Genomic DNA, 21823 nt, shown 5'->3' with positions numbered 1-21823 from the left:
CTTCCTTCCTTCCTTCCTTTCTCTCTCTTTTTTTTGAGAAGATAGTGGAAGAAGAATGGACTTTAGATCCAGAAACCCCTGGATCATATTTTGGTTCTTTACTAGCTAAATAATTTCAACAATTTACCTAATCCCTCTGAGCCTTGCAAGGTCATTATGAAGATCAAAAATAATGATACAGCACATGGTAAGAAACCAATAAGTAACATCTGATCTACATGAAATAGCTGGCATAGCTTGGGACCTACTAAGTGCTTAATGAGTAGAGACAAAAGTAGGTCTATAGTTGTTCATATGAAAAATAACATGATGAATAATGATAATACAAGAATAAACTGTTTTGCATACTCACAACCGTAAACCTACTTTTGCCCCACCCTATATCTATTAGTTCATTTGCGATATGCAACTGATGATTGTTAGTATCATACCTGTTGGAAGTGTAACATGTTCTGATAAGGGTTTCCCCAATCAAAAGCTTGGAACAGACCAGAATGAAACACCTATAACAAAATAAAAAGAATAAACACATTAAAATGATATAAAAGCATACATTTAGAGACAGTAAACAAGAAATATACAGAGAAGATTGACATTATGTTCCACTTTTTAGCACATGAGAAAATTTCATAAAGACTAATAAGCCAAATAATAACAATGATACAAATTTATACTAATTAATGAAACTGATTATCAAGCTTATATCCCCCACTATAATTTTCCAATGAAAATCCTCAGACTGCAATACCTTTAAGTGTTACAATGCTATACACAGACATTTTTTAAAAGATGCTGAACTGAATGATTCTTAAATATCTTGGCTTAAGGAATTTTTATACATAATTTTTAAAGGCACCACCTATGTAACTCCTACATTAAAAAATGACTGCCAGTATTCTTAAACAACTTTAAACCTTTCTATCCTTATCAGGTGGTCTAGGATATTACAATGTTACTCATTATTCTTAAACAATTTTGTTACTATTGAAAGGAATGTTTATTTACAGAACTTCTCAGTGCTTCCTGTGGGAGGTGTGGCATGGCTGTGTCCTTTTGTCGGCAAGGCCAAACATCCTGCCGCCTTATCAGTTATGTGGCCACAGGCTGCATGTCTGAGGTGCCATGCATGCCTATGTTTGCATTTTAATTTTAGATCAGATGTTGGAATAGAAACATTCATACACCTAGGGGTTCCTTTTTCTGTTATTTGCCACCCATGCCGATTAGAAGAGACAGATAATTTTTACCTTTACATCAAGCACTTCATTAAATTATTCTGACTACTCTAAAGGTTTGTGTGTTTTTTTTAAACTTATTTATTTATTTATTTATTTATCCTAACCCGAGGATATTTTTCTATTGATATTTAGAGAGTAGAAGAGAGAAGGAAAGACAGAAATATTGATGTGAGAGAAACACATCGATTGGTTGCCTCCTGCATGAGGCCTGAGCCAGGGAGGACTCTGCAACTGAGGTACATGCCCTTGATCGGAATCGAACCCAGGATCCTCTGTTTCACAGGCCTATGCTATATCCGCTGAGCCAAACTGGCTAGGGCTCTAAAGGTGTTTTTCACACTCGTTGATTTAAACTTGATTTTTAGTTTTAAATGATTCCCATCAGATTTATATTGACAGAGGCAGCAACCTTTTGTTATTGAAATTCTGCAAATTTTCAACAATGGGAAGCAATAGACTATACTAGCTAGGAACTTGGATTCTGGCATCAAACAGACCTGGTTTGAATCCAGGCTTAACAGAATATTGAACCAGAGGTCCAGGACAAGATATTTATCTTCTCTAAACCTATTTTTTCACCTGTGAAATAGGAATGACAATAATATTCTTCTTGTAGGTTGTGAAGCTTAAATAAGGCAATGCATAAAAACATGTAGCACCTAGAAATGTTCAACAAATCTCTTTTCACTAATATTACTACCATCATCTGCATCTTTGTCTATGTAACTTATGACCAAATATTTTATCCCCCACCTTTATTTCTATCCTGAAGAGGACTTCCTGCCAGAGAAGGGTACTTTTTAAGAAGAGTCAGCTGTGCATGTGTAAGGGATTGGCTATTTAGAGAGTGGAGGAGAGAGGGAAAGACAGAGAGAAATATCGATGTGAGAGAAACACATCAATTGGTTGCCTCTTGCATGAGCCCCTACCAGGGGCCCAGGCCAGGGAGGAGCCCGCAACTGGAGGAGCCTCCATTTGTAGAATGGAGATATCGATGTCTTTATTGAAAGATTGTTATGAGAATGAATTTGATGATACTGAATGAAACCATGTACATAAATAGCAGAAGAACACATAGTAAGTGCTCAATAAATAAGAAATTGAAGTTGTATTGCCTGGAAGGTCATGCCCATCAGAGAGGCTCCGTCTCCTCACCAGTAGGAGGCCCTATGACTCAAACTTCATTTTCCCTATTTGAGTGTGAAGACTTATCTCCTGAAGGTAGAACTCTTCAAAGAATTTCCAAAACTCTCAACTAGTGTGTCAGGCTATCTATAGCAGTGATTCTAAATTTTAAAGCAAAGAACAGGGTGTAGGTTAAATTCCTAGAGATCTCAGCTATATTAAAAACTTGGGAAGTTCTCTCTCTCTCTCTCTCTCTCTCTCACACACACACACACACACACACACACACACACTTGGGTCAGACAACTATACTAATCGAATTTGACTTACCTTTGAGCTTGTCAAATATTGAGTAATAGAGTAATACATGCACATACAAAGCTGAGGGTAAAAATAGACAACACTAATCTATTTTAATCCCTCCCTAATATTTAATTTTCTCTGAATTATTTCTCTGAATTATTTTCACACTCTGAAATGGCCTATATGCCAACTAGAGGGTGAAATAGTCTATATCATGACACATAAAGTTCTATTAAAGCTAGTGATTTCCAAGAGTTGAAAATACAAGTTTTCCTAGAAAAAGCAGTTTGGAGTAATCTAAGGATCAGAAGTCAGTGAATATGTCTAGGAACCAAGCCCAAACTCCAGACACTGAAGATGTGAAGACTAGAAGGGTGTAAAGGAAATCCGCATGAGTTTACGCTGATTCTAGAACACCAACTGGACAGTGGCAGGTGCCTGCAAAACCCTGGGAGCTCTCCTTGGGGATCTTGCAGAGATGTGTGTGTCTCATATCAGAAACAGGAAGCACGTACCTGGGCCCAGTGTAGCATGTTCTGAACAGATGTTCCTGCCGGACTCTGTGCCATATAAACATCCAAGCGACTCTGTAAAGTAAAGAGATTATGTCCCATTTGAAGGCTCATCATATAATCACATCACAAGTAAATGTGAATATCTTTTCTCTGTTTTTCTTTTAGGAATAAACATATAGCATAACCTCTGAAGACTCATTATCCAAAGAAGCCCATCTTTAAGAACTTTCCCTTCCCTTAGCTCTGTTCTTCTGTCCTGAGCAGTGTCTCATAGAGCCCACAGAGAGCCTCCCACTAGTCAAAGACAGAAGATAATACAGATTTTCTTTCCAGTCTTGCCTGGGACAGGTCTAAGAGGACAAGAAGTCATTGACCTTCTTCTTCACCCCATGTCATGTCCCAAAGACATTCTGAGAAAGTTGTTCGTTGTAAGACATTGAGAACAAATCTGAATGTTCCCTTTGTCATCTGATTTTTAAAATGTGGTAATATTCTGCAAGGCTCTTTGAAAGTTTGTGGGGTATAATCCATCCAATATTTTAACCTCCATTAACTTTTAAATTTATTCTGAATTTTAAAAACCCTTGATTTTTTTTCATAATTTCAATTGCATTTTTTTTTAGTATATAAAAGAGTTATTTTCCACCAAAGTTGACATCAGGAACATCTTTGAGCTTAAAAAAATACAACTACTTATGAGTTACCCAAACCTAGAACCAATATTAATATCTCTAAGACTGAGTTCTGGACATGTATATTTTTTCAAAGTTCTACAAACGCTCTGCTTAGGTATTTCTGGTTATACTGTACTAAAATAAACATTCTTGCAGGCATTGTAATATTCCATAGTCCAGTACCCACCAGTGAGAATAAAGGCATTCTTACTATGTAAATATACAACAGGGGCCCCCCAATTTATGTTCAACTGTGTTATTTTGTGAAGTCTTTCTTTAGCAAACTCTCAAACCATGTTGAGAGGGTGCTTTTGAAATTATCTGCCGGAGTCCATTCATTGTCTTCACTAGCTGAGTTTAGACAGAGACCCCCCAAAAGCTAGTAGCCCCTGAAAGTCCTAGCAAAGGTCAGAACTGTGCACCACCCAGTTAATTAAGACACCACCCAGTTAATCTAGCTAAAGTATCATCCCCACCTTAGTTCACTTAATTCCTTAGATACTTGTGTAGATCCTTGTTGATTATTGTTCAGATACTCTGCCTATTCCTGGAAATCATCTACTAATCAGATACTTTGTCTATTCCTGGAAATTGTCTGCTGATCTGTGTGTCATTGAAACCTCCTTACCTAAGGCTACCCCGACCTCAATAAAAGATCGGAGTGGCCTGAGCTTAGGTGGAAGTCCTTCGGGACTTGCCCGCCTGGTCCCCCAATATTGCAAAATTATCTCGTGTCTTTTTCTCTTATTTGTTGTGCGGCTCCTCTTTCAGATACAGAACCCTACTCCACGCAGAACGTGGAGGGAGTGTTACTCGACATTATCTCTATTGAGTTTGCTTAAAGGTCTTTTTACTTACCTTTACCTACATGAAATGCTTCCATCTAAGTGATAGGCAAGTATGGATTCCCTAAGATGTGAAAAGGCAGTGGCTAAAGCATGTTTTGCATAAACAATCTTTTATAAATCTTGCTTGAAAGCAAGGAAAGTGTTAATCAGTGCTTTCACTGACAGAGAGATACAAGTCTCTGGGCAGAATCTGTGGCATAGGTGGAAAACAACTTCAGCTCTGTCTCTGGTTACAAACATATCTCCTCCCTGGCTGGGGAGTAAACAGTAATTTCCCCTCTTTCTCATTCCCACTCTTTGGGTCAGCTAGTGGTAACTAAAAAAAGGAAAGGATCTCAGTTAAGCTGGAAAGGACTGGACAAGAACTCTAACATTTATTCGTCTCAATATCCCTTAAACAGTGAATGTGTAGCTATCATTGAAGAGCCACCTCTCCATCCCTTTGAGTTAAAGAAGTGGCTCACAAAATGGCCATTTCCACATCACTTATGAAAGTAAAAAAAAAAAAAATGATTTAAAAAATAGAGATACCTGAGCTCACTCCCTAAAATTCTACTTCAGTAGGTCTGAGATAGGGCTCAAGCACAGCAAGATTAATTTCAAAACCATAGCCATAGTCAAAGTGAAGGACTTTTCAGTGTGGTGCTTTGGCCACTAGCAAGAGTTGATGAGAATTTTCACCAAAAAATCTTCTTCTCAAATCCTCCTACGAAACCAGGTGGACTCAGCTTTGGTGGGAAGCCATGAACATGCTAATCACATTTCCAGAGACAAAAAAAGCAGATCTTGAATGTAGTTTGTATGCAATTTATAGTGAAATCTCCTAACTGCTGTTTAACAAAACATTTGCCTTCCCAATCCAACTATTTACACGTACCATGTTTAAGTTTTTTGGATCAAATCCACAAAAAGAAAATAGGAAGTTGCTGCAAATACGACGAAATAGCTTCTGGTTGCACACTTTGGTGGCAATGAATTGTTCAAGAAATGTATGAGGAGAGAACATCTTGTCACCAAATAACACCTGCAAGTTCAATTTAAGACACAATCAAATTTCATAGATGTGCATGTCAAGAGTGGAAAATGAGTGGTAATTCAGATAAGTACTGGACAGAAGATGACATCTCCTTAGTACTTATAACTCAGTGAAAGTGGGAGTTCTGTTAAATTTTGTCCTTGTAGTTCTTCCAACTCACCTCTTTTCCCAAGATCCTTTACTTGGAGTATTTTTGTAATGCCCCCTAAGAAATGAGTCCCCACAGAACACTGTTAAGGCTTTGGCATACGGGATACTTCGGTTTGATTTTGGACTCTATCTCTTATACCTTAGGAAAGTATTTACTTTCTATTATCCTGAAATTTCTCAACTATAAAATGGAAACTTAATATGCACTAAGTAGGACTGCTGTGAAGATAAAAGGTCATGTTTAAAAGGCAGCTCATGCATTTTCTAGGACCCAGTAAACATTCCAATTACAATGTTATTATTATATTTAGTGACTGACACAGACTTAAAGAGTCATTCCTTGCAGAATCTTTTAATGAACTCTAGAGGCAAAAACTGAACCCAAAGAAATGAATCTCTACTAGTGGAATTTCAAGCAATGTTACAGGTAAGTTTAACTTATCTTTTGAACTTTAAGAAATTTAATTTAATTCTTGAAATTAAAACATAAATTAATATCTAAACTCCTTGCATATAAGTACAATCTTGCATTTTTAAAAAATAATAACTAGTTTTATAATCTTAGGATAATAAACTAGATATAAAGCTGAAAAGATTTCTTTTTATTCTTAAAACTTTTGGAAACCTCCATTTATAGTAAAAAAAAAAACACCCAAAAAACAACTGTCATATCTCTCTCCTGGAATCCTTCATTAATTGACTAAAAGACAACAATAAATAGCATTTACTTTTATTACACAAATACCTTACAATGTGTTACACTATCTTTGGTAAACTAGATCTAGTAAATTCCTACTGGTTATAATTTGTTAAATTCTGAGCTTAAAAAATAGTTACCTTATACAGTCAAAGATAATCTTCATTCAATGGAATATCTTATATTCCATGGAATATTAATGAAGTATATGATACGTCGTGACTTAATATAACCCTTAGTGCCAGAGAGAGGGAGGAAATAAGGAAAGAAGAGAGAGGCTACAATATGTTAAACTCATTCAAATCATACTTCTTTAGGTCTGACAAACAATAATTAACCATTGCAGAAATTATCTAATTTATTCTGGCCTCTTATTCACTTTATCCCAATCAGTGGGTTAATCCACTTAACAAATTGTAACTCTTCCTATATAACTGTCTACATGGTAGTTTAATAATAGTACCTATCTTTTAATAGAATGTCGACATCTATGTTCTCAAGTGTGATAACCTAAATAGATCTCCACAGGAATAAGTTAAAGTAGAAGGCAGGATCTGATTTTACTCAGTGGACATTTTTGTTTTTCATTTACCAATATCTTGGTCATCCACACTTGGCAGAAAATTCATGTGAAAGAAAACAGCCAATTCAGAGAGTAATCAACCAGGGAAATACTATTGAAGAAAGAGGTTATAGCTATCATAAGGGGTCCTTGTTCTTTGTTCTGACAGTTGACTTTCCTAAAGACAGAGTGAATTAGCACAGTAGTCTCTGACTTGACCCCACTGCTATGTCCATGCATGAATGACTCAGCTAAACTACCACACATTTACCTAAGAATAAATAATTGCTCTTTTAACCTAAAAGGGAGGGTAATAATGCAGACTAAGTAGCCATATAGCATCCACTTGGAGAGTGATAAACATGCTGACTTGTCACTGTAATTCCAAGTTTGTTCTGGAGGGGGCATGTTTGTCTCATAGCAGTATAGAGATATGCTTTTTCTGTTAACTCTTTTGGCACCTGTATGAGAATTAGAAAAGCCCTCTCCCCTTTTATTCTGCACACATGGCCCCATGCCAGGGCACATGGCTGGCCAAGCAGAACATGGACTGGATTCAATAGCTGAGCTCCATAAATAGCTACATATTGGATTCGATAGCCTGTTTGGCTGCATAAGGATCTAAGACTGACTTCTTCAGGTTGGCATGGAAAATGACAACATATAAAAAGGGCACTGACCATGGATGGTCTGATCAGATCTGGATTCAAATTCTGGTTCTGTCATCCGTTCACTAGGTGATTTGGGACAGAATGCTTAGCCTCTCTGAAACTCAAATTCTTCTTTTAAGAAATGGAGGCAATATTAATAATCCTTATTGTAGATAATATGTTAAAAAAAAGCAAAGGGTCAAAGCAAGCTATAGAGAAAAGAGAGAGAATTAGGAATTAGTGGGCCACATGTGGTAGCTCCTCTATTGGAGTTAAAGCTCTTTCAGGGCAGCCTTTCGAAAACTACAAATCTGATCAAGCCATTTCTCTGCTTAACATACTTCATTGGCTTCCCATTACTAACAGAACAAAAATCTAAACTCCTTAACATGACACAATTGCTTTCCATTTACTGTCCCCTACTGTCCCTAGTCAAGTCTACCATGACTCTCACATGCACCCTAATTTTCAGTCATATCAATCAGCTGAATGTACCTTTATAGACATAGCCATTTTCTGATGCTACGCTTTTGAAATAGTAGCTCCTAGATATATTTTCACAGAATTGAATTGAACTGCACTATACCACCGGCATATCAAAACATGTGAAAGGCTGAAGCAGAGCTGTACAAATTGAGAAAAATAGAAAGAGCCCACCATCTCAAAATATCTCTTAACTGTGTGGAAATGCTAAAATAAATTAGCAAGCTATTTACCCAGCATAGGGCCCAGTCTAGGCTGAATCTCTATGGTACAAGAGGGTATTGTGAGCATTTTCCATGTTGCTTAGTTGTTTTCCTGCTATTGTGTTTCTGGGTTGTATAAGTATAGAATTGACTCATCATAGGTTAATTTGCTTATTATTATTATTATTATTATTTACCAACCAAAATTCCTGGCTTCTATAAAAATTGTCTCAGCGTTATTTGCTTTAATTGAAATCATTGATTTCAATTATACACTGTGATTACCTTTTGTCTAGTAGGGGAGAAGCCATATTAATATGCAACAGGAAAAAACACCAATACACATAGACCAATTCTCCTTGATAAATGATCAGTTTAGTTAGCTGTCAGCTAGTAGAAAAATCTGGGGTCAAAGACCCCATCTGGCTTCATGCTGTGATCTCAACCACTACTCATACTGCCCCTCAGAAACCAGGGGCCACTGGGGAGAAATTTAACTTACTAGATTAAACAAATCAATTACTCAATTCAGCATTTGCTTTATCTGTAACTGAGGAATGACATACATGAGAGAGAAGACATTGATGAAGATAATAGGGTAGAATGGCATCAGAGTGAGCCCCCTGAACTCTATTACTAAAATTGCACATCATCAGTAAGCTTACATGGATACTTCCAACACTTATTATAGTCTCAGAGGTTTGTAAAATGTCATTTGGTTTCCTTCTATTAAAATCAGTGGGAACAGAGTTAGTTTTCATTCTACAGGTTTAAACTGGAGAAGTCACATACCTTGACTCCTTCTCTGGAAAGATTTGTTAATTTTCTCAGAGGACTGTGGGTGTATTTCACTGTAATGACTGGAGCCAATGCAAAAAATATTTTAATCCTTTTAGCCAGCTCTGGATTTGTAGAGAATGCTATGAAAGCTGAAAGGGAAGAAGACACTAGTTTATAACAATTCTTAATTTATCTTAAATGTTAGCAGAAGTATTATATTAAAAACAACAACAAAACAAATATAAAATAACTCAGAGTAAACACCATTTGTAGGAAGGATTTTTCTAAATTTCTCAAGAATGGAATTGGCTAATGCAGAATAAAGTGTTTTCTGTCCCCAGAGAGGACAAGAGTTGCAGAGAGGGTTCAAATATCCCTTGTGGGGTATGTCTAGGTAAACTCCTAGGACCATTCCTGCTCAACCACAGTCTTTAGTATCAGACAAAACTGAGCTATAATTTTGGCTTCCTATTTACCAGCTGTGTGAAGATTTGGGTAAGTTACCTACCCTGTATAGGTCTCAGTTTTCTTAATCTGTAAATGTGGAAAATAGAATCCTCATAGAATGATTCTTTTGAAGGTTAAAATACACACATATTATTTGGCAGTATCACCATTAGAAAGGATCTCTATATTACCATTTGTAAAATATGAATGATAATGGTTTCACATGTCTGTAGTTTTCAATGAGAGAATGTATGTAAGGTGCATAGTATAGTTCAGGCATATAAAGACCTGCTTTATACTAGAAACCTAATTAGGATTAAGATATAGAAAAGAGACTGGGGGAAATGCTGTTGGCATTGTTGAGGTCTGTAGCTGAATGGGGAGCAGTGAAGGGAGTGAAGTGTCTCATGGCTTTGAGGCATGGCCCCATCTACATCCACTCTAGCCCAGTGCACCCTGGGAAGTGAAAGGCACACTAATCGTGGCATATAATCAGTGGGATTTATAATTTTCTGCTTTCCTTTTGGTGTCTTCTCTAAACTATGAGATCTTTAAAGGAAGGATGTATACCATATTTATTTCTTACCCAGTGTCTGGAAATTGTTTGTTGTGCACATAGATAAATAATTCTCTCAAAATAAATACATTTATGTATTATGAGAGAAATATAAATAATCCTTCTGGCATCTTTATGAATCTACATAGATTCAGTCCAACGGGAAAAGAAATCACTGTTGTGGTCCTTGTTTCATTTAATCTTCAAAAATCAGCCAGAGGAAAGGGTTTCCCACCTCAAGTCCCCAAGCTAGAGACAGCACAGAGGGAATAAATCCTGATCCCTTTCATAAATATGGAAGAAGATCCTCTGACACTCTCAGATCACACCTGCCCCAAACACACCGATGGTGGTGCCTTGGGAGTGGCCCACATAGAAGAGTCGCTCCTGTCCAGTTTTCTCTACAATAAAATCAATTGTGGCTGGAAGATCATATTTAGCCATCTCATCCACACTGCAAAAGAAGAAAACAACAAAATTGGAAAAACATATCTCATTGTTAGGCCTGCAATATCCAAACACATTCATTGCAGACATTCGCTTTTCTTAAATATTAAGACTAGAGTCAATATATGATATTATGGGTCTCTGTGACTTTTGAGGATGTCACCTTGATTGCCAGAATAACGTTGTTAAGAAAATGGAATCAGAAAAATCTGATTTGCAAAGATCTACAAAGGCTTTTCCTAAAAGGCCAGTCATATTTCACCTAATTCTACAGCAGATTTACCAAACTCCCTTTAAAAGAACAATGACCTAGATAAAAGCAAACCGTTTTGCAGATCTCAGCCCAGAAACACTGAGTCAGTGAAGACTCGTGGTAATCTGAGTACTTATCAATCACCTCAGGTGCTTTTTTTTCGTGTTTGTAGTTGGGAAAACACTCATGTAGGGAACCATCATGTTATCTGCAATAGTTTAATGACACAACTGCACTGGGTGTGGAATTAGGAAATGCAAAATCGCTTCCAGGTATAAGGCAGGAATGAGGCCAAGGAAAAACTGCTTTAATGACCTTCAAGGTATGGTTCTTCGCTCTTATGCAAATACAGGGGTTTGATCCTATGACCAAGACCTGACTCCAGGGGCAGGTTTCAGCACTGTCCTCCGATGGAGGGCAGAGTTCTTTCACTTCTTGGAGAGTAAACATTTGAGTGTCTGGTTCACAAGCTTTTCAACTAAAACCTTGTTTCTGGTCCCATTTCTCAATCAATTCCTCTTTAATAAGAGCACTATATCAACTTCTTTTGGGGTCCATATGGACAAAGTGATAGTCTTGGAACTAACCTTTCTAAAGCTGACCTTTGCATTTTGATTTTGTTTTGCATACACATGCATACAGCAAGTGGTGTTTTAAAATCAAACATAAGTGCAATCATAAGGGCCTTTTTTTCAGAGCCCGTAAAGAAAGTCGGGGTAGAGGTGGAAATATTCATTTTCATCTTGTGAATTCCATTGGATGCATTTGAACAGAAAGGAAAAAATCAAAGGGTGTTCATTCGTATATAAATGACAAAATACACACACACACACGCGCCCACACACACACACACACACACACACAGGAGAATCAGTGTTAATCTTTCACCCTAGTTCCCAAATAATTTTAACCCTAAAGTCCCAATGCCAATTTGTGTGTTTTTTTTTACCTGAAGGCCCAGAATTCTGGTGATTTGGGTGAGAATTTCAAGTGTTTTCTGGACCAGGTATTTCCCCGGCTGTTCCCCATCCACACATCATAACCAGTATCTGCTAGAAGGAAAGCCAAGCTGTTGTTGGGCAAGTTGCAAATCCAGTTACTGGCAGATGCAACTAAGCCATGTTGCAAATACACAACAGGTCTTGGATCTGCAAAACAGGCAACAAGAATTTCACGTCAACTTTCTCAGTGTCTATAAGAGAAGTCTCTTTCCTGCCTTCCTGTAGTATATACACGAAAAGATGAAATTTGGTGCCAGGCAAACCCAGGTTCTAGTCCTTTCTGAACTACTTACTTGGGCAAGTTATTTACCTTCTCTATGTCTTATTTTTTTCTTTGTAAAATTTGGATTTTATACCATGTATTATATTATTCTGTAGGAGCTGGAGTCAGATAGTCCTGGTTCAAAATCTATTCTACTATGTATTAACCTTTATGGTTAACTCAGTTCACTTATCTGTATAATGGGCAATAATAAAAGGTTATCTCATAGTGTAGTCACAAGAATTAAATTAGAATTAAAATACATAAGACTGTCCAGCACAATAAATATTTGCTCTATTATTATTCATATTAATAATATTTTATTCCTCAAAGAGTATATGATAACAAAAGTAACTTTTTCTCAAAATAATAACAAAAAAACATAAAAATGCCATTTGTTGAATGCCAGGCACTATGTTAGATTTTACAAACACAGCTTAATTTAATTTGTACTCTCAAAAAGCAAAATTCAAGAATATAAGTGAAATGTTATGCAATATAAAATTGTTAATTTGGTATAAAAGCCCTATTCATAATGTAGAATTGAAACAATTTGACTAAGAAACAGAAAAGAAAAAGAAGGAAGTTGGGAAACTTAGAGAGGAGATAAGAGTGACCAGTGACCGGAATTATTTTGTCTTTTATGACTGGTTTGTGAAGGTCACTTTTGGTGCTGCACCAGTTTCCCGAGATTGGGTAGGCTAGAATGGACTCTCAGAGAGCCTTCAGCCATTTGGAAGCAAGGAACTATGCCCATTTATGCACCTTTTCAGAAAACAGAAAGAAGAGGTATTCCAAATTCTACTAAAGTTAAGTACCACCAAATAGCATTTATAGTCTATAGCCCCTCTCTGATCTGAGCCCTCAGGCAGCTTCTTCTTATAGAGGCAGCTTTCCATCTCATGCATTTTGGCAGCTACCTGGCAGAGATCATAAGATAAAAGTTTGTGGAAAGAAAGTCCTCATGAGTATTTATAAGGAAACTAGAGTAGCTAGGCCGGTGTGGCTCAGCAGTTGAATGTCAACCCAGGAACCAAGAGGTCACAGGTTCAATTCCTGGCCAGGGCACATGGCCAGGTTGTGGGATCAATCCTCAGTAGGGGGTGTGCAGGAGAACCCTGATTGGTGTTTCTATCTTTCTATCCCTCTCCTTCTAAAAATCAATAAAAACATATTTTTTAAAAATAGAGTTATTGTGGGAGTGGATGGTTCTATTAAGTCAACACCATTCCAATTTAGATTGTCTCTTTAAATAATTAACCCTTCTAATGTTAGGGAGTTTGTTATACAACACTCCAAAGAATAAAAGGAGCTAAAAATCAGAAAAGAAAGTACAGTTCTTGCCAAATGGATCCCTCTTTTCTCTACAGATATTAACATCTATTGCAGCGAGCTAGAAATGGCTCTTGCATTAAGTTCAAGTATAAAACTAATAGGGTCAGATTTACTTAAGAACATAAAATTCCACTGAATTGGTGGAGGACTAGTTACAACTGATATAATACCAGTTAGAAAGCTATTTTACTAGTTGAAGCAATAGATAATAATGATGTGTTAACCTACACTTGAGCGATATTGAAGCTGAGAGAAGTTTGCGAATCAGAAAGAAATTTAGAAGGCAAAATGAATAGATCTTGGTGATTGGCTGTTTATAGGAGGTAAGGGAGAAGAAAGTATCACAATGACCTTTCAGTTTCTAGATTTAAGCTGGAAAGTAGTTATCTCTAGAGTAAGAAAAAGTTTTCTTTTTGTGCTTTTTAGGAAGGAGGATAAAGCGAAGAAGAAAAGGCTAAATAGACAGTGTATGGGAAAATTCTGGAAAAATTCCAAAGGCTTATACAAATGAAAGAGAGTAGTAGAGGAGGAGGTGATGGTTTTCCTCCTTTGATGGGAAGGCACTCGGCTCTGTTTAGAATAAAAACTGCTTTGCTGCTATCAGCACATCGAGGAATCTCTGCTTTAGGCATTATTTCTTTCACAACAAAATAAACCCTACCTGTTCTTGGACATCCTCTCCCGTGAGGAATCCTGTAAATTCCGAGGACATAGCCATCTTTTGTCACAACATCATAATTTTCATAAGGATAACCCCAGTACGAAATAACTTGGCTCTGAAAAGAGGAAAAACATAGATATATATCTATTTATGTTGTGATCTCTTGATTTTTATACCTGCATTGCAATATAGTACTTTCAGCCACAGCCTATTCTTCCCCAAAGTATTGAGACAGAATAAAGCAGGAAAATCAGGATAACTTGAAGAGGGTTTTAAACTGGGGATGGATGCATACAAAGCATGGGTGAGGCAAGGTTGGGTGACTATACAACCTGGGTTCTCCTGGAATGGTATTATTAATACACACTGGCTCATTCTCAAAATGTTTTGACAAGAAATCATGTGGACATCTAATGAGGGAAACCATAGGTGATAGTGTAGTACCTTGAGGCTAGTACCAAGTGAGCTGTTACCTCCCTATTACCTTAAAGGAGATGAGAGGAAGTGGTTACCAGAATCAGAATGAGAAAGTCAGGTAGAGAGGGCCACATTGAGAGGAGCTGTGACCTCTAGCAGAGAGACAGCCTGTCCAAGGTGACCTCCAGGACAATAACTCATCTGATTGCACTCTCCTCCTTCCTTCTGATCTCCTGTTCAGGGTTTCCATTGTATGAACTGACCTAAAAACTAAAGTTCAAGGGAACTTATTGACCTAGTTCTTCTTACAGGTCAGCCTCTTAGACAGAAAACAATGTAAGAAAATACAGAGTGGCTCTAGAGGGGTAAGCAAAAGATATACCAACTACAACAGTACAAAGAAGAGGAGAACTATTGTTGATTGCATAGAAGATGGTTTATATCCCCTGTTTTATTAATCTCAATATATAGCCTTTCAGATAGAATTATAGTGGCACCTTGGTTCTCAAACTTAATTTGTTCTGGAAGGCTGTTTGAGAAGCAATTTGTTCGAAAACAGAATAATTTTTCCCCATTAGAAATGTAAATTGAATTAATCAGTTCCAGACACCCAAATGGTTCCCTGTTTTATCCTTTCTTATATACAGTGCATGTCTAATGTACTGTATAATCTATAAAGAAACACTTCTTTTCTTAACTTTATTGAACCAGCTCCTACTAGCCTTAAAGGAATCACTTTGAGTGCTCGGTCCAGGCCAGTGGTGTCTTTCAGACCAGCTTGCAGCATCTTTGCTCGTTCATATATCACTGCCTCCGAAATGTTGTCACTAGCTAACTGCTTCTCTCTCGTTTATGCAGATCAACAACATTGCCTGTGATCATTGCTTCTTTCACACCCTTAGCAACATTAGCACTCTTGATTGCCTCTTTATATTTTAAAACTGTACTAATCTATTTCAACAGCAACAAAAGTATTCTCTCCTTTGTTGCCTGAGAGGTGCTTTTTGTCATACTGAGGTATCAGTGTGAAAGGGTTGTCAGGTTGATAATCAAAGTTTGATTGGACAACCGAGACATTTTTTCTGTGAACAACTTGGTCAAAAACCGAATTGTGCAAGATGAGAGACTTTTGAGAAACAAGGTTTGACTATATATCCTTCTTTGGAGTTGAGAAAACTAATTTTCCAGAAGATTAACAATCTGTCGGAGATTGTACAACTAGGAAAAGATAAAGACAACAATTAAAGCCAAAGTAAGTTTAGTGCCAAAGCAAGCCCTTAACACAAAATTAGGTATTAACCCATGCCAGGCACTCAAGAAGTGTGTATACATATGGGGCCACATGAAGCAGTGGTTATAAGTTCAGACTCTAGAGACTAACAATATGGCACTGAATTCCAATGCTTCCTCTTATTAGCTATGAAACTTTGGGGAAGTTACTTAACCTTTCTGGCTCTCATTTCCCTCAACTATAAAATAAAGATAATAATAGTAACTCTTCACAGATTTGTTGTAAGGATCATACACAAAGAATCTAGAACAGCGCCTGGCACAAAGTAAGTGCTATATAGTGCTCACTATTGTTATTATCATTATAGAATAATTAAGAGCCAAAAAGCATTTAGACCAGGACAAGAAGATGTGTGTGAATATGGGAGGAAAGGAAAATTTGAATTAAGGACATACACTGAGTGGCCAGATTATTATGACCACCCCATCAATACTTCATTGACACTTCCAAAAATACTGAATATTGAAAACTTCCTAAGCAAATACTCTCAAGGTTTTATTATTATTATTTGCATAACTAATTCACTTCATTATACTGATGGGGTGATCATAATAATCTGGCCACTCAGTGTATATTCATAGACTGTGGGGTACCTGCTGGATACATTGTAAAGAGCAAAAAGATGAGACACTAATTTTAAAACTTTGGTAGTTCCATCCCTAAAGTTCTAATATAAAGTGGTGTGGGCAAGTACATCAATAGTGTATAATTGTACACAGAAATATAGAGCATTCCATTAGAATAAAGCCTATAGTAGACATTGATCATTTGTCTTTTTTCCCCCCAGCACTATTCTGCTCTATCACTCTATTTTATTCCATTGCACCTCCGGTATGAATTCCTCCATGTTAAGGTATTTTTTGTTAAAAACAACTGAAACCAATTCTGGCTTACTAAACTAAAAGAGTACACTGATATAGCTCACAAATCTCAGAAATTGCTCTAGAAAAAAACTCAGGAAGAACTCAAGGAAACTCTATAGAGATCACCAGTATGGGCTGATGAACATGTTCTCCAGTAAGGCACCATCAGATGGTGGCTCAACTACCAGGAGAAGGAATATTACTACCCAACTTGAATCAGATCTTTCAACCCTTAGATTAGATAGCCATGTCAAGGAACAGGGGAGGAGGCACAGATTTATTCAATTTAGAATTGTTTAAAACTAGATAAGCACATCAGTTATAACTCAAATGATAACTTCATAATTAATTCTTTATCTTAATTTTTTTCCCTTAATGAGTGACTTACAATATTCATATGAGCTTCAGGATTTGTGGTGCTTCCTTTCTTGTGACAACCATATAGAGGTCCAAGAAGAAGTATCCAGCATGCTGCTGCTAGAAGCTGCCACATTTGGGGTCTGCCTGGGAATGGAAATGTCAATATTTTTGTCATCATAAAGAATTCTAAAAGTGAAATTTGGTGTAACCTACAACTCTACTGTGGGAGGGAGTAGAAACATAGTTCTGGTTGTGCTTAAACAAGTACTATACTTAATTATTCAAGATTTATCCCATGCAGAATCTAAAATGGTAACTTTTTCAGAAAGAAAGATAGAAGAAGGAAGAAAGGAAGAAACCAACATCAATTAAGCATCCAACAGGTAATTGGACAAAAGAAGGAAATGTATAATTTGCAGAAAAAGAATATAACAGCCAATATATTAATCAAAGCAGATTTAGTGACTCTAGTTAGCAGATAAAGTAGTATTTGTCTTCTGATGGTGGGAGTGAGCATTGGCACAGACTTCATGGGAAGAAATTTATTAACATGTCTTGCAAATAATGATGCAGCGGAGGAGAAGTAGGTGGTTAGCACTGTGTGCTGTGTTTGTCTAGTCCCAAGAGATAGTACAGAGTGCGCTAGTCATGACAGGTTGAGTTTTGCAGCCATGGCAAAGGGCCCATTCAGCTGCCTTAGTTTCATTCTTCTGTGTAATGGGTCTGGCGAGGGTGACACGCCCAGTCAAGAGGAGTCTGTGTGTTCCACTTTGTAGGAGTGGCGGGTCCTACCCAAACGGCCTTTCTTCAGGCACTTCTCCCACCAGGGCTGTGTTTGTCTGTGCTTCCAGAGGTGTGTTTCTCTAAGCCTTACATTATTAACCGTAATTGCTGGGTAAGTCGGCCTGACTCAGGTATCTCTTGTTAATGATACTCCAACAGTCTTCTAATTTATTTGACCTGTTTCTATAATGGCTCCCTGATGAATGAGTTTACATGAACATTCTGCTGATTCAAACTAACGCATATGAGGATGTTAGACTAAGAAGAGAGCAGACATTATAAATTGCAGGTGACTCTCAGTTTTTTTTTTAAATTAAATATATTTTATTGATTTTTTACAGAGAGGAAGGGAGAGGGATAGACAGAAACATCGATGAGAGAGAAACATCGATCAGCTGCCTCCTGCACACCCCCCACTGGGGATGTGCCCACAACCAAGGTACATGCCCTTGCCTGGAATCGAACCCGGGACTCTTCAGTCCGCAGGCCAACGCTCTATCCACTGAGCCAAACCAGTCAGGGCGTCTCTCAGTTTTTAAAGAAGAGACCCTTAGCCCAGACTAAATCATATACAATCTATATAGATTTTGTTGACTTATCACTCTAAATCCACATTTCCCACTGCTTTCCTATAGCATGACTCCCATAAGATGTTATTGTAAAAAAGAGCTCTAGGTCATGTGGAAACTTGGAATAGATAGATGGGTAAATGTTAAACTGTACGTGGTGCATATATATGACTTGCTTGGAGAGTCATAGAAAAATATATATACATAGCAATGCTACATACATGACTTGTTTAGACAGCCTTACCTTACAATAGCATAATTAAGGCTGAGAATAATCCTATAGTCAAGAAACTGTTTAACTTTGTTTAAAACTGTTTTTTCACAGCCTTATTTTTTCTTAGAATTTTGTTTGAATAACACCAATTAAACATATATGACCCCGATTTTCTAAGGAATACACTTGGGAAAACTGCTCTGATATTTATTTATATTTTTATTTACTATACCAAAAAAAGAAAACCAGTGAAATGAAGGGGAGGCTAAAATTACACAAGTATCCAAAAATTGGAACCTCATCTTTTAAGTTTTCTGCAGATAGGCGCCCTCCATGTCTGCGGTGAGAGCTGTTCCAGACTTAACTGAATTTGGTTGTGACCACTTGTAAAATTCTCCTCCATTGCTCAAAATTCTCCCTTCTTTATGGTTATGTTCTGTATTTCCCTCTAGCAACTGCAGCCAGGGGTATATATGAGAATTTCAAGAGAATATTGGTACATTTTCTGTTTCACATAGGTATAAATATTTTACATCAAATGCATGTAGATTATATAGGCAACCCTCATAAGGAAAACATTTCCACTTACAGATACATTAATGATGAAATAAATTTCTCAACAAAAGAATATCAGAAATAATAGAGAACTTCATTTCACTCTTCTCATTGCCCCATTATAGTTATTGTCAGACTTATCAGGCAGACATTGAACCAAGGCTTATGTTGATGCTTGGATAGCATTCTTAATGAATCCACACCTCCATTCTTAACTGTGTTATGAAAATAGAGATGAGAATTAGCCAGAATATACAGGTGCAATGAGCTCACAGTATTTCTAAGCAAGCTTTGGTTCTGGAAACACATAAAGGCCAGTTTCTATGTATCGCTCTCTGATGAATCTCAGTCTGTTCAACGGCAAGGCAAATGATTAGTTCCTGAATGCTCTGCAAAAAGTTTGAGGTGAACATCAGGCTCTGTCCTTTAGAGAATGAGGCAGCCATGAGAATGCACCGCTGAGACCTTGGACTACAGGGAGCAAAACTGGCCATCAGCCATCTCCCGGGCTCTACCATCCACCACTGTGTCCCACTGAAGATGAACATTGTAGACACTCCGTAGGTGTTGACTATCACTGTTATTATTATTAGTTGAGTGACTTTGCTAGTCAGTTCCACCTCCTTGAAACTTAGTTTTCTTATCTGTACCATGGGGATAATAATACCTGCTAGAGTTAGCTTGAGATGATAAGTAAGATGATAAATAATGTCTAAAAGACATCTAACAATGCTGGCACTCAATAAATGGTAGCTATTGATATAACATACCTTCTATTATGAAGTGATTGTTTCAGATGTATGGCTTGGCTGTCAAAAGAGTCCACAAATTTCTTAAAGGAAAGAACCACATTTTACACTCTGCCTGTATTTATAACTTTCATGTCTCTCATGCATCTCTCTAACTTGCTGATGCTAGATATGGTACAATTCTTTGAGCTGAATTGTAATTAAATGACAGATTGGTTTATACCAACATCTTTTCTCAAAAAGAAACATATGTCAAGCAGTTAAGAATTTCTGTTTGCTTAAACCCTCTATCAAGTATTCTCATTTTATGCTGTATAAAGTATATAAGTATTATGTATAATCTTTAATTTATAATTTTTACACCATGTATTGAGCATCTATATGCTTAATCAATACACCAATTATTATTTTTTCCATAAGTAGAAAATGTCAGTTTAGGATGTGAACAAGATTTATTTTACTCCATGTTCTTTTCACTGATTCTTGTTTCCTCATATAAAATTATTCTTTACTGAAATTTTCTCAAAGTATGAATAGACTTTAAAGATTTTGGACACAGTATAGCTCAGGAAATGATCAAAACAGATGAGCAATTTTGGTTAAACAGATTTGAGTATGAAATTATTATCAGTGACAAAACTGAAAATGGGAGTGAGCTTAGAAATGTGAAACCATCCTGTGTATGCAGGTTGCTTGACAACCAAACAAATGACACAACATAGAGCTGGTATGAACATACACATTAAAATGTAAATAAAATGTGTGCCATTCTCACAGCCAGAGGGAGATGTGATGATTGGGAAACAAATTATACATATATATGAAAGCCACATACAATATTAGTAAGAGGCATGCAATCATATCTTTCCTGTTATCAATAATGGCATACTTTTTCTTGTTTCATGTTTTATAGACAGATGAGCCCAGAGGATGAGAAAAGAAATGTAGGAAGACAGAATGAGTGGGAAGAGAAAGAACAATCATATCATAAATTTATACACACACAAAATTCTAGACCTTAGTAGTTTCATAATGAATATTCTATTGAACATTTAAGAAAATAATGATTAAAGTTAAGAAAAAATAACCTCAGAAATAGAAAAGGAAGGCATTCTTCTGAACGAACCTTATTAAAATGACCTAAAGTAGCCAAAACAAATTTGCAAAAGAAAACAAAGTTGATGATTTACACTACCTGCTTTAAAGGCTTACTATAAAGCTACAGTAATCAAGACTGACCCTATTTGGCAGTGTTATGAAGATAAATACATAGTGTAATGAAATACAATAACTATTCCACAAATAGATACATACACAAATGGTCGATTGATTTTGGGCAAAGTTTCCAAGGTAATTCAATGGAAAATAATCATATTTTCAAAAATGGTGCTATAACTATATTAAAGAAAATCATTCTCAACCCCTAATTTACACTATCTACAAAAGTAAAAAGTAAATCATTTGTCTCAACCTAAAAACTAAAGCTATAAAAGTTTGAAAGAAAACACAGAAAATCTGTGTGACTTTGGAGTAGGCAAAGATATCTTAGGACACAAAAAAACATAAAGGAAAAAAATAACAAGTTAGACTTTATCAAAATTAAAAAACTTGTACTGTTGAAAAGACACCATTAAGAAACTTAAAAGTAAAGCCATAGATTTAGATAAAATCTTTTTAAAACAAGTATCTGACAAAGAAATTTTATCCAGAATATATAAAAATCTCTTACCGTTTAATAAAAAGTTAAATGACCAATAATAAAATTGGAAAAAGCTGTGTACAAATACCTTACAAAA

At 36.6% G+C, this 21823-nt stretch overlaps 1 protein-coding gene across 5 annotated transcripts in view; it reads right to left on the bottom strand.

Moving 5' to 3' along the window:
- Positions 1-21823, bottom strand: part of LOC102239529 (lipase member K) — a 36425-nt gene that overhangs the window by 2934 nt on the left and 11668 nt on the right. For 3 of the 5 annotated variants that reach the window (XM_014547462.1, XM_014547461.1, XM_005875956.2), the window contains exons 2-9: positions 17186-17301; positions 14227-14341; positions 11917-12115; positions 10612-10721; positions 9277-9413; positions 5581-5727; positions 3182-3253; positions 432-503 (exon numbers count right to left, since the gene is read on the bottom strand). In XM_014547462.1, coding sequence (XP_014402948.1) covers positions 432-503; positions 3182-3253; positions 5581-5727; positions 9277-9413; positions 10612-10721; positions 11917-12115; positions 14227-14341; positions 17186-17290 — 957 coding nt within the window. In that variant the 5' untranslated portion in view covers positions 17291-17301. Of the gene's footprint in view, positions 1-431; positions 504-3181; positions 3254-5580; positions 5728-9276; positions 9414-10611; positions 10722-11916; positions 12116-14226; positions 14342-17185; positions 17302-19088; positions 19133-21823 lie in introns of those variants that run through there. The other 2 variants (XM_014547464.1, XM_014547465.1) reach the window with 2 other exon arrangements.

Source organism: Myotis brandtii, unplaced genomic scaffold (assembly GCF_000412655.1).
Source record: "Myotis brandtii unplaced genomic scaffold, ASM41265v1 scaffold475, whole genome shotgun sequence".
NCBI lineage: Eukaryota > Metazoa > Chordata > Mammalia > Chiroptera > Vespertilionidae > Myotis > Myotis brandtii.
The sequence above is the reverse complement of the archived record's forward strand: the minus strand, read 5'-3'. Positions and strand labels throughout refer to the sequence as shown.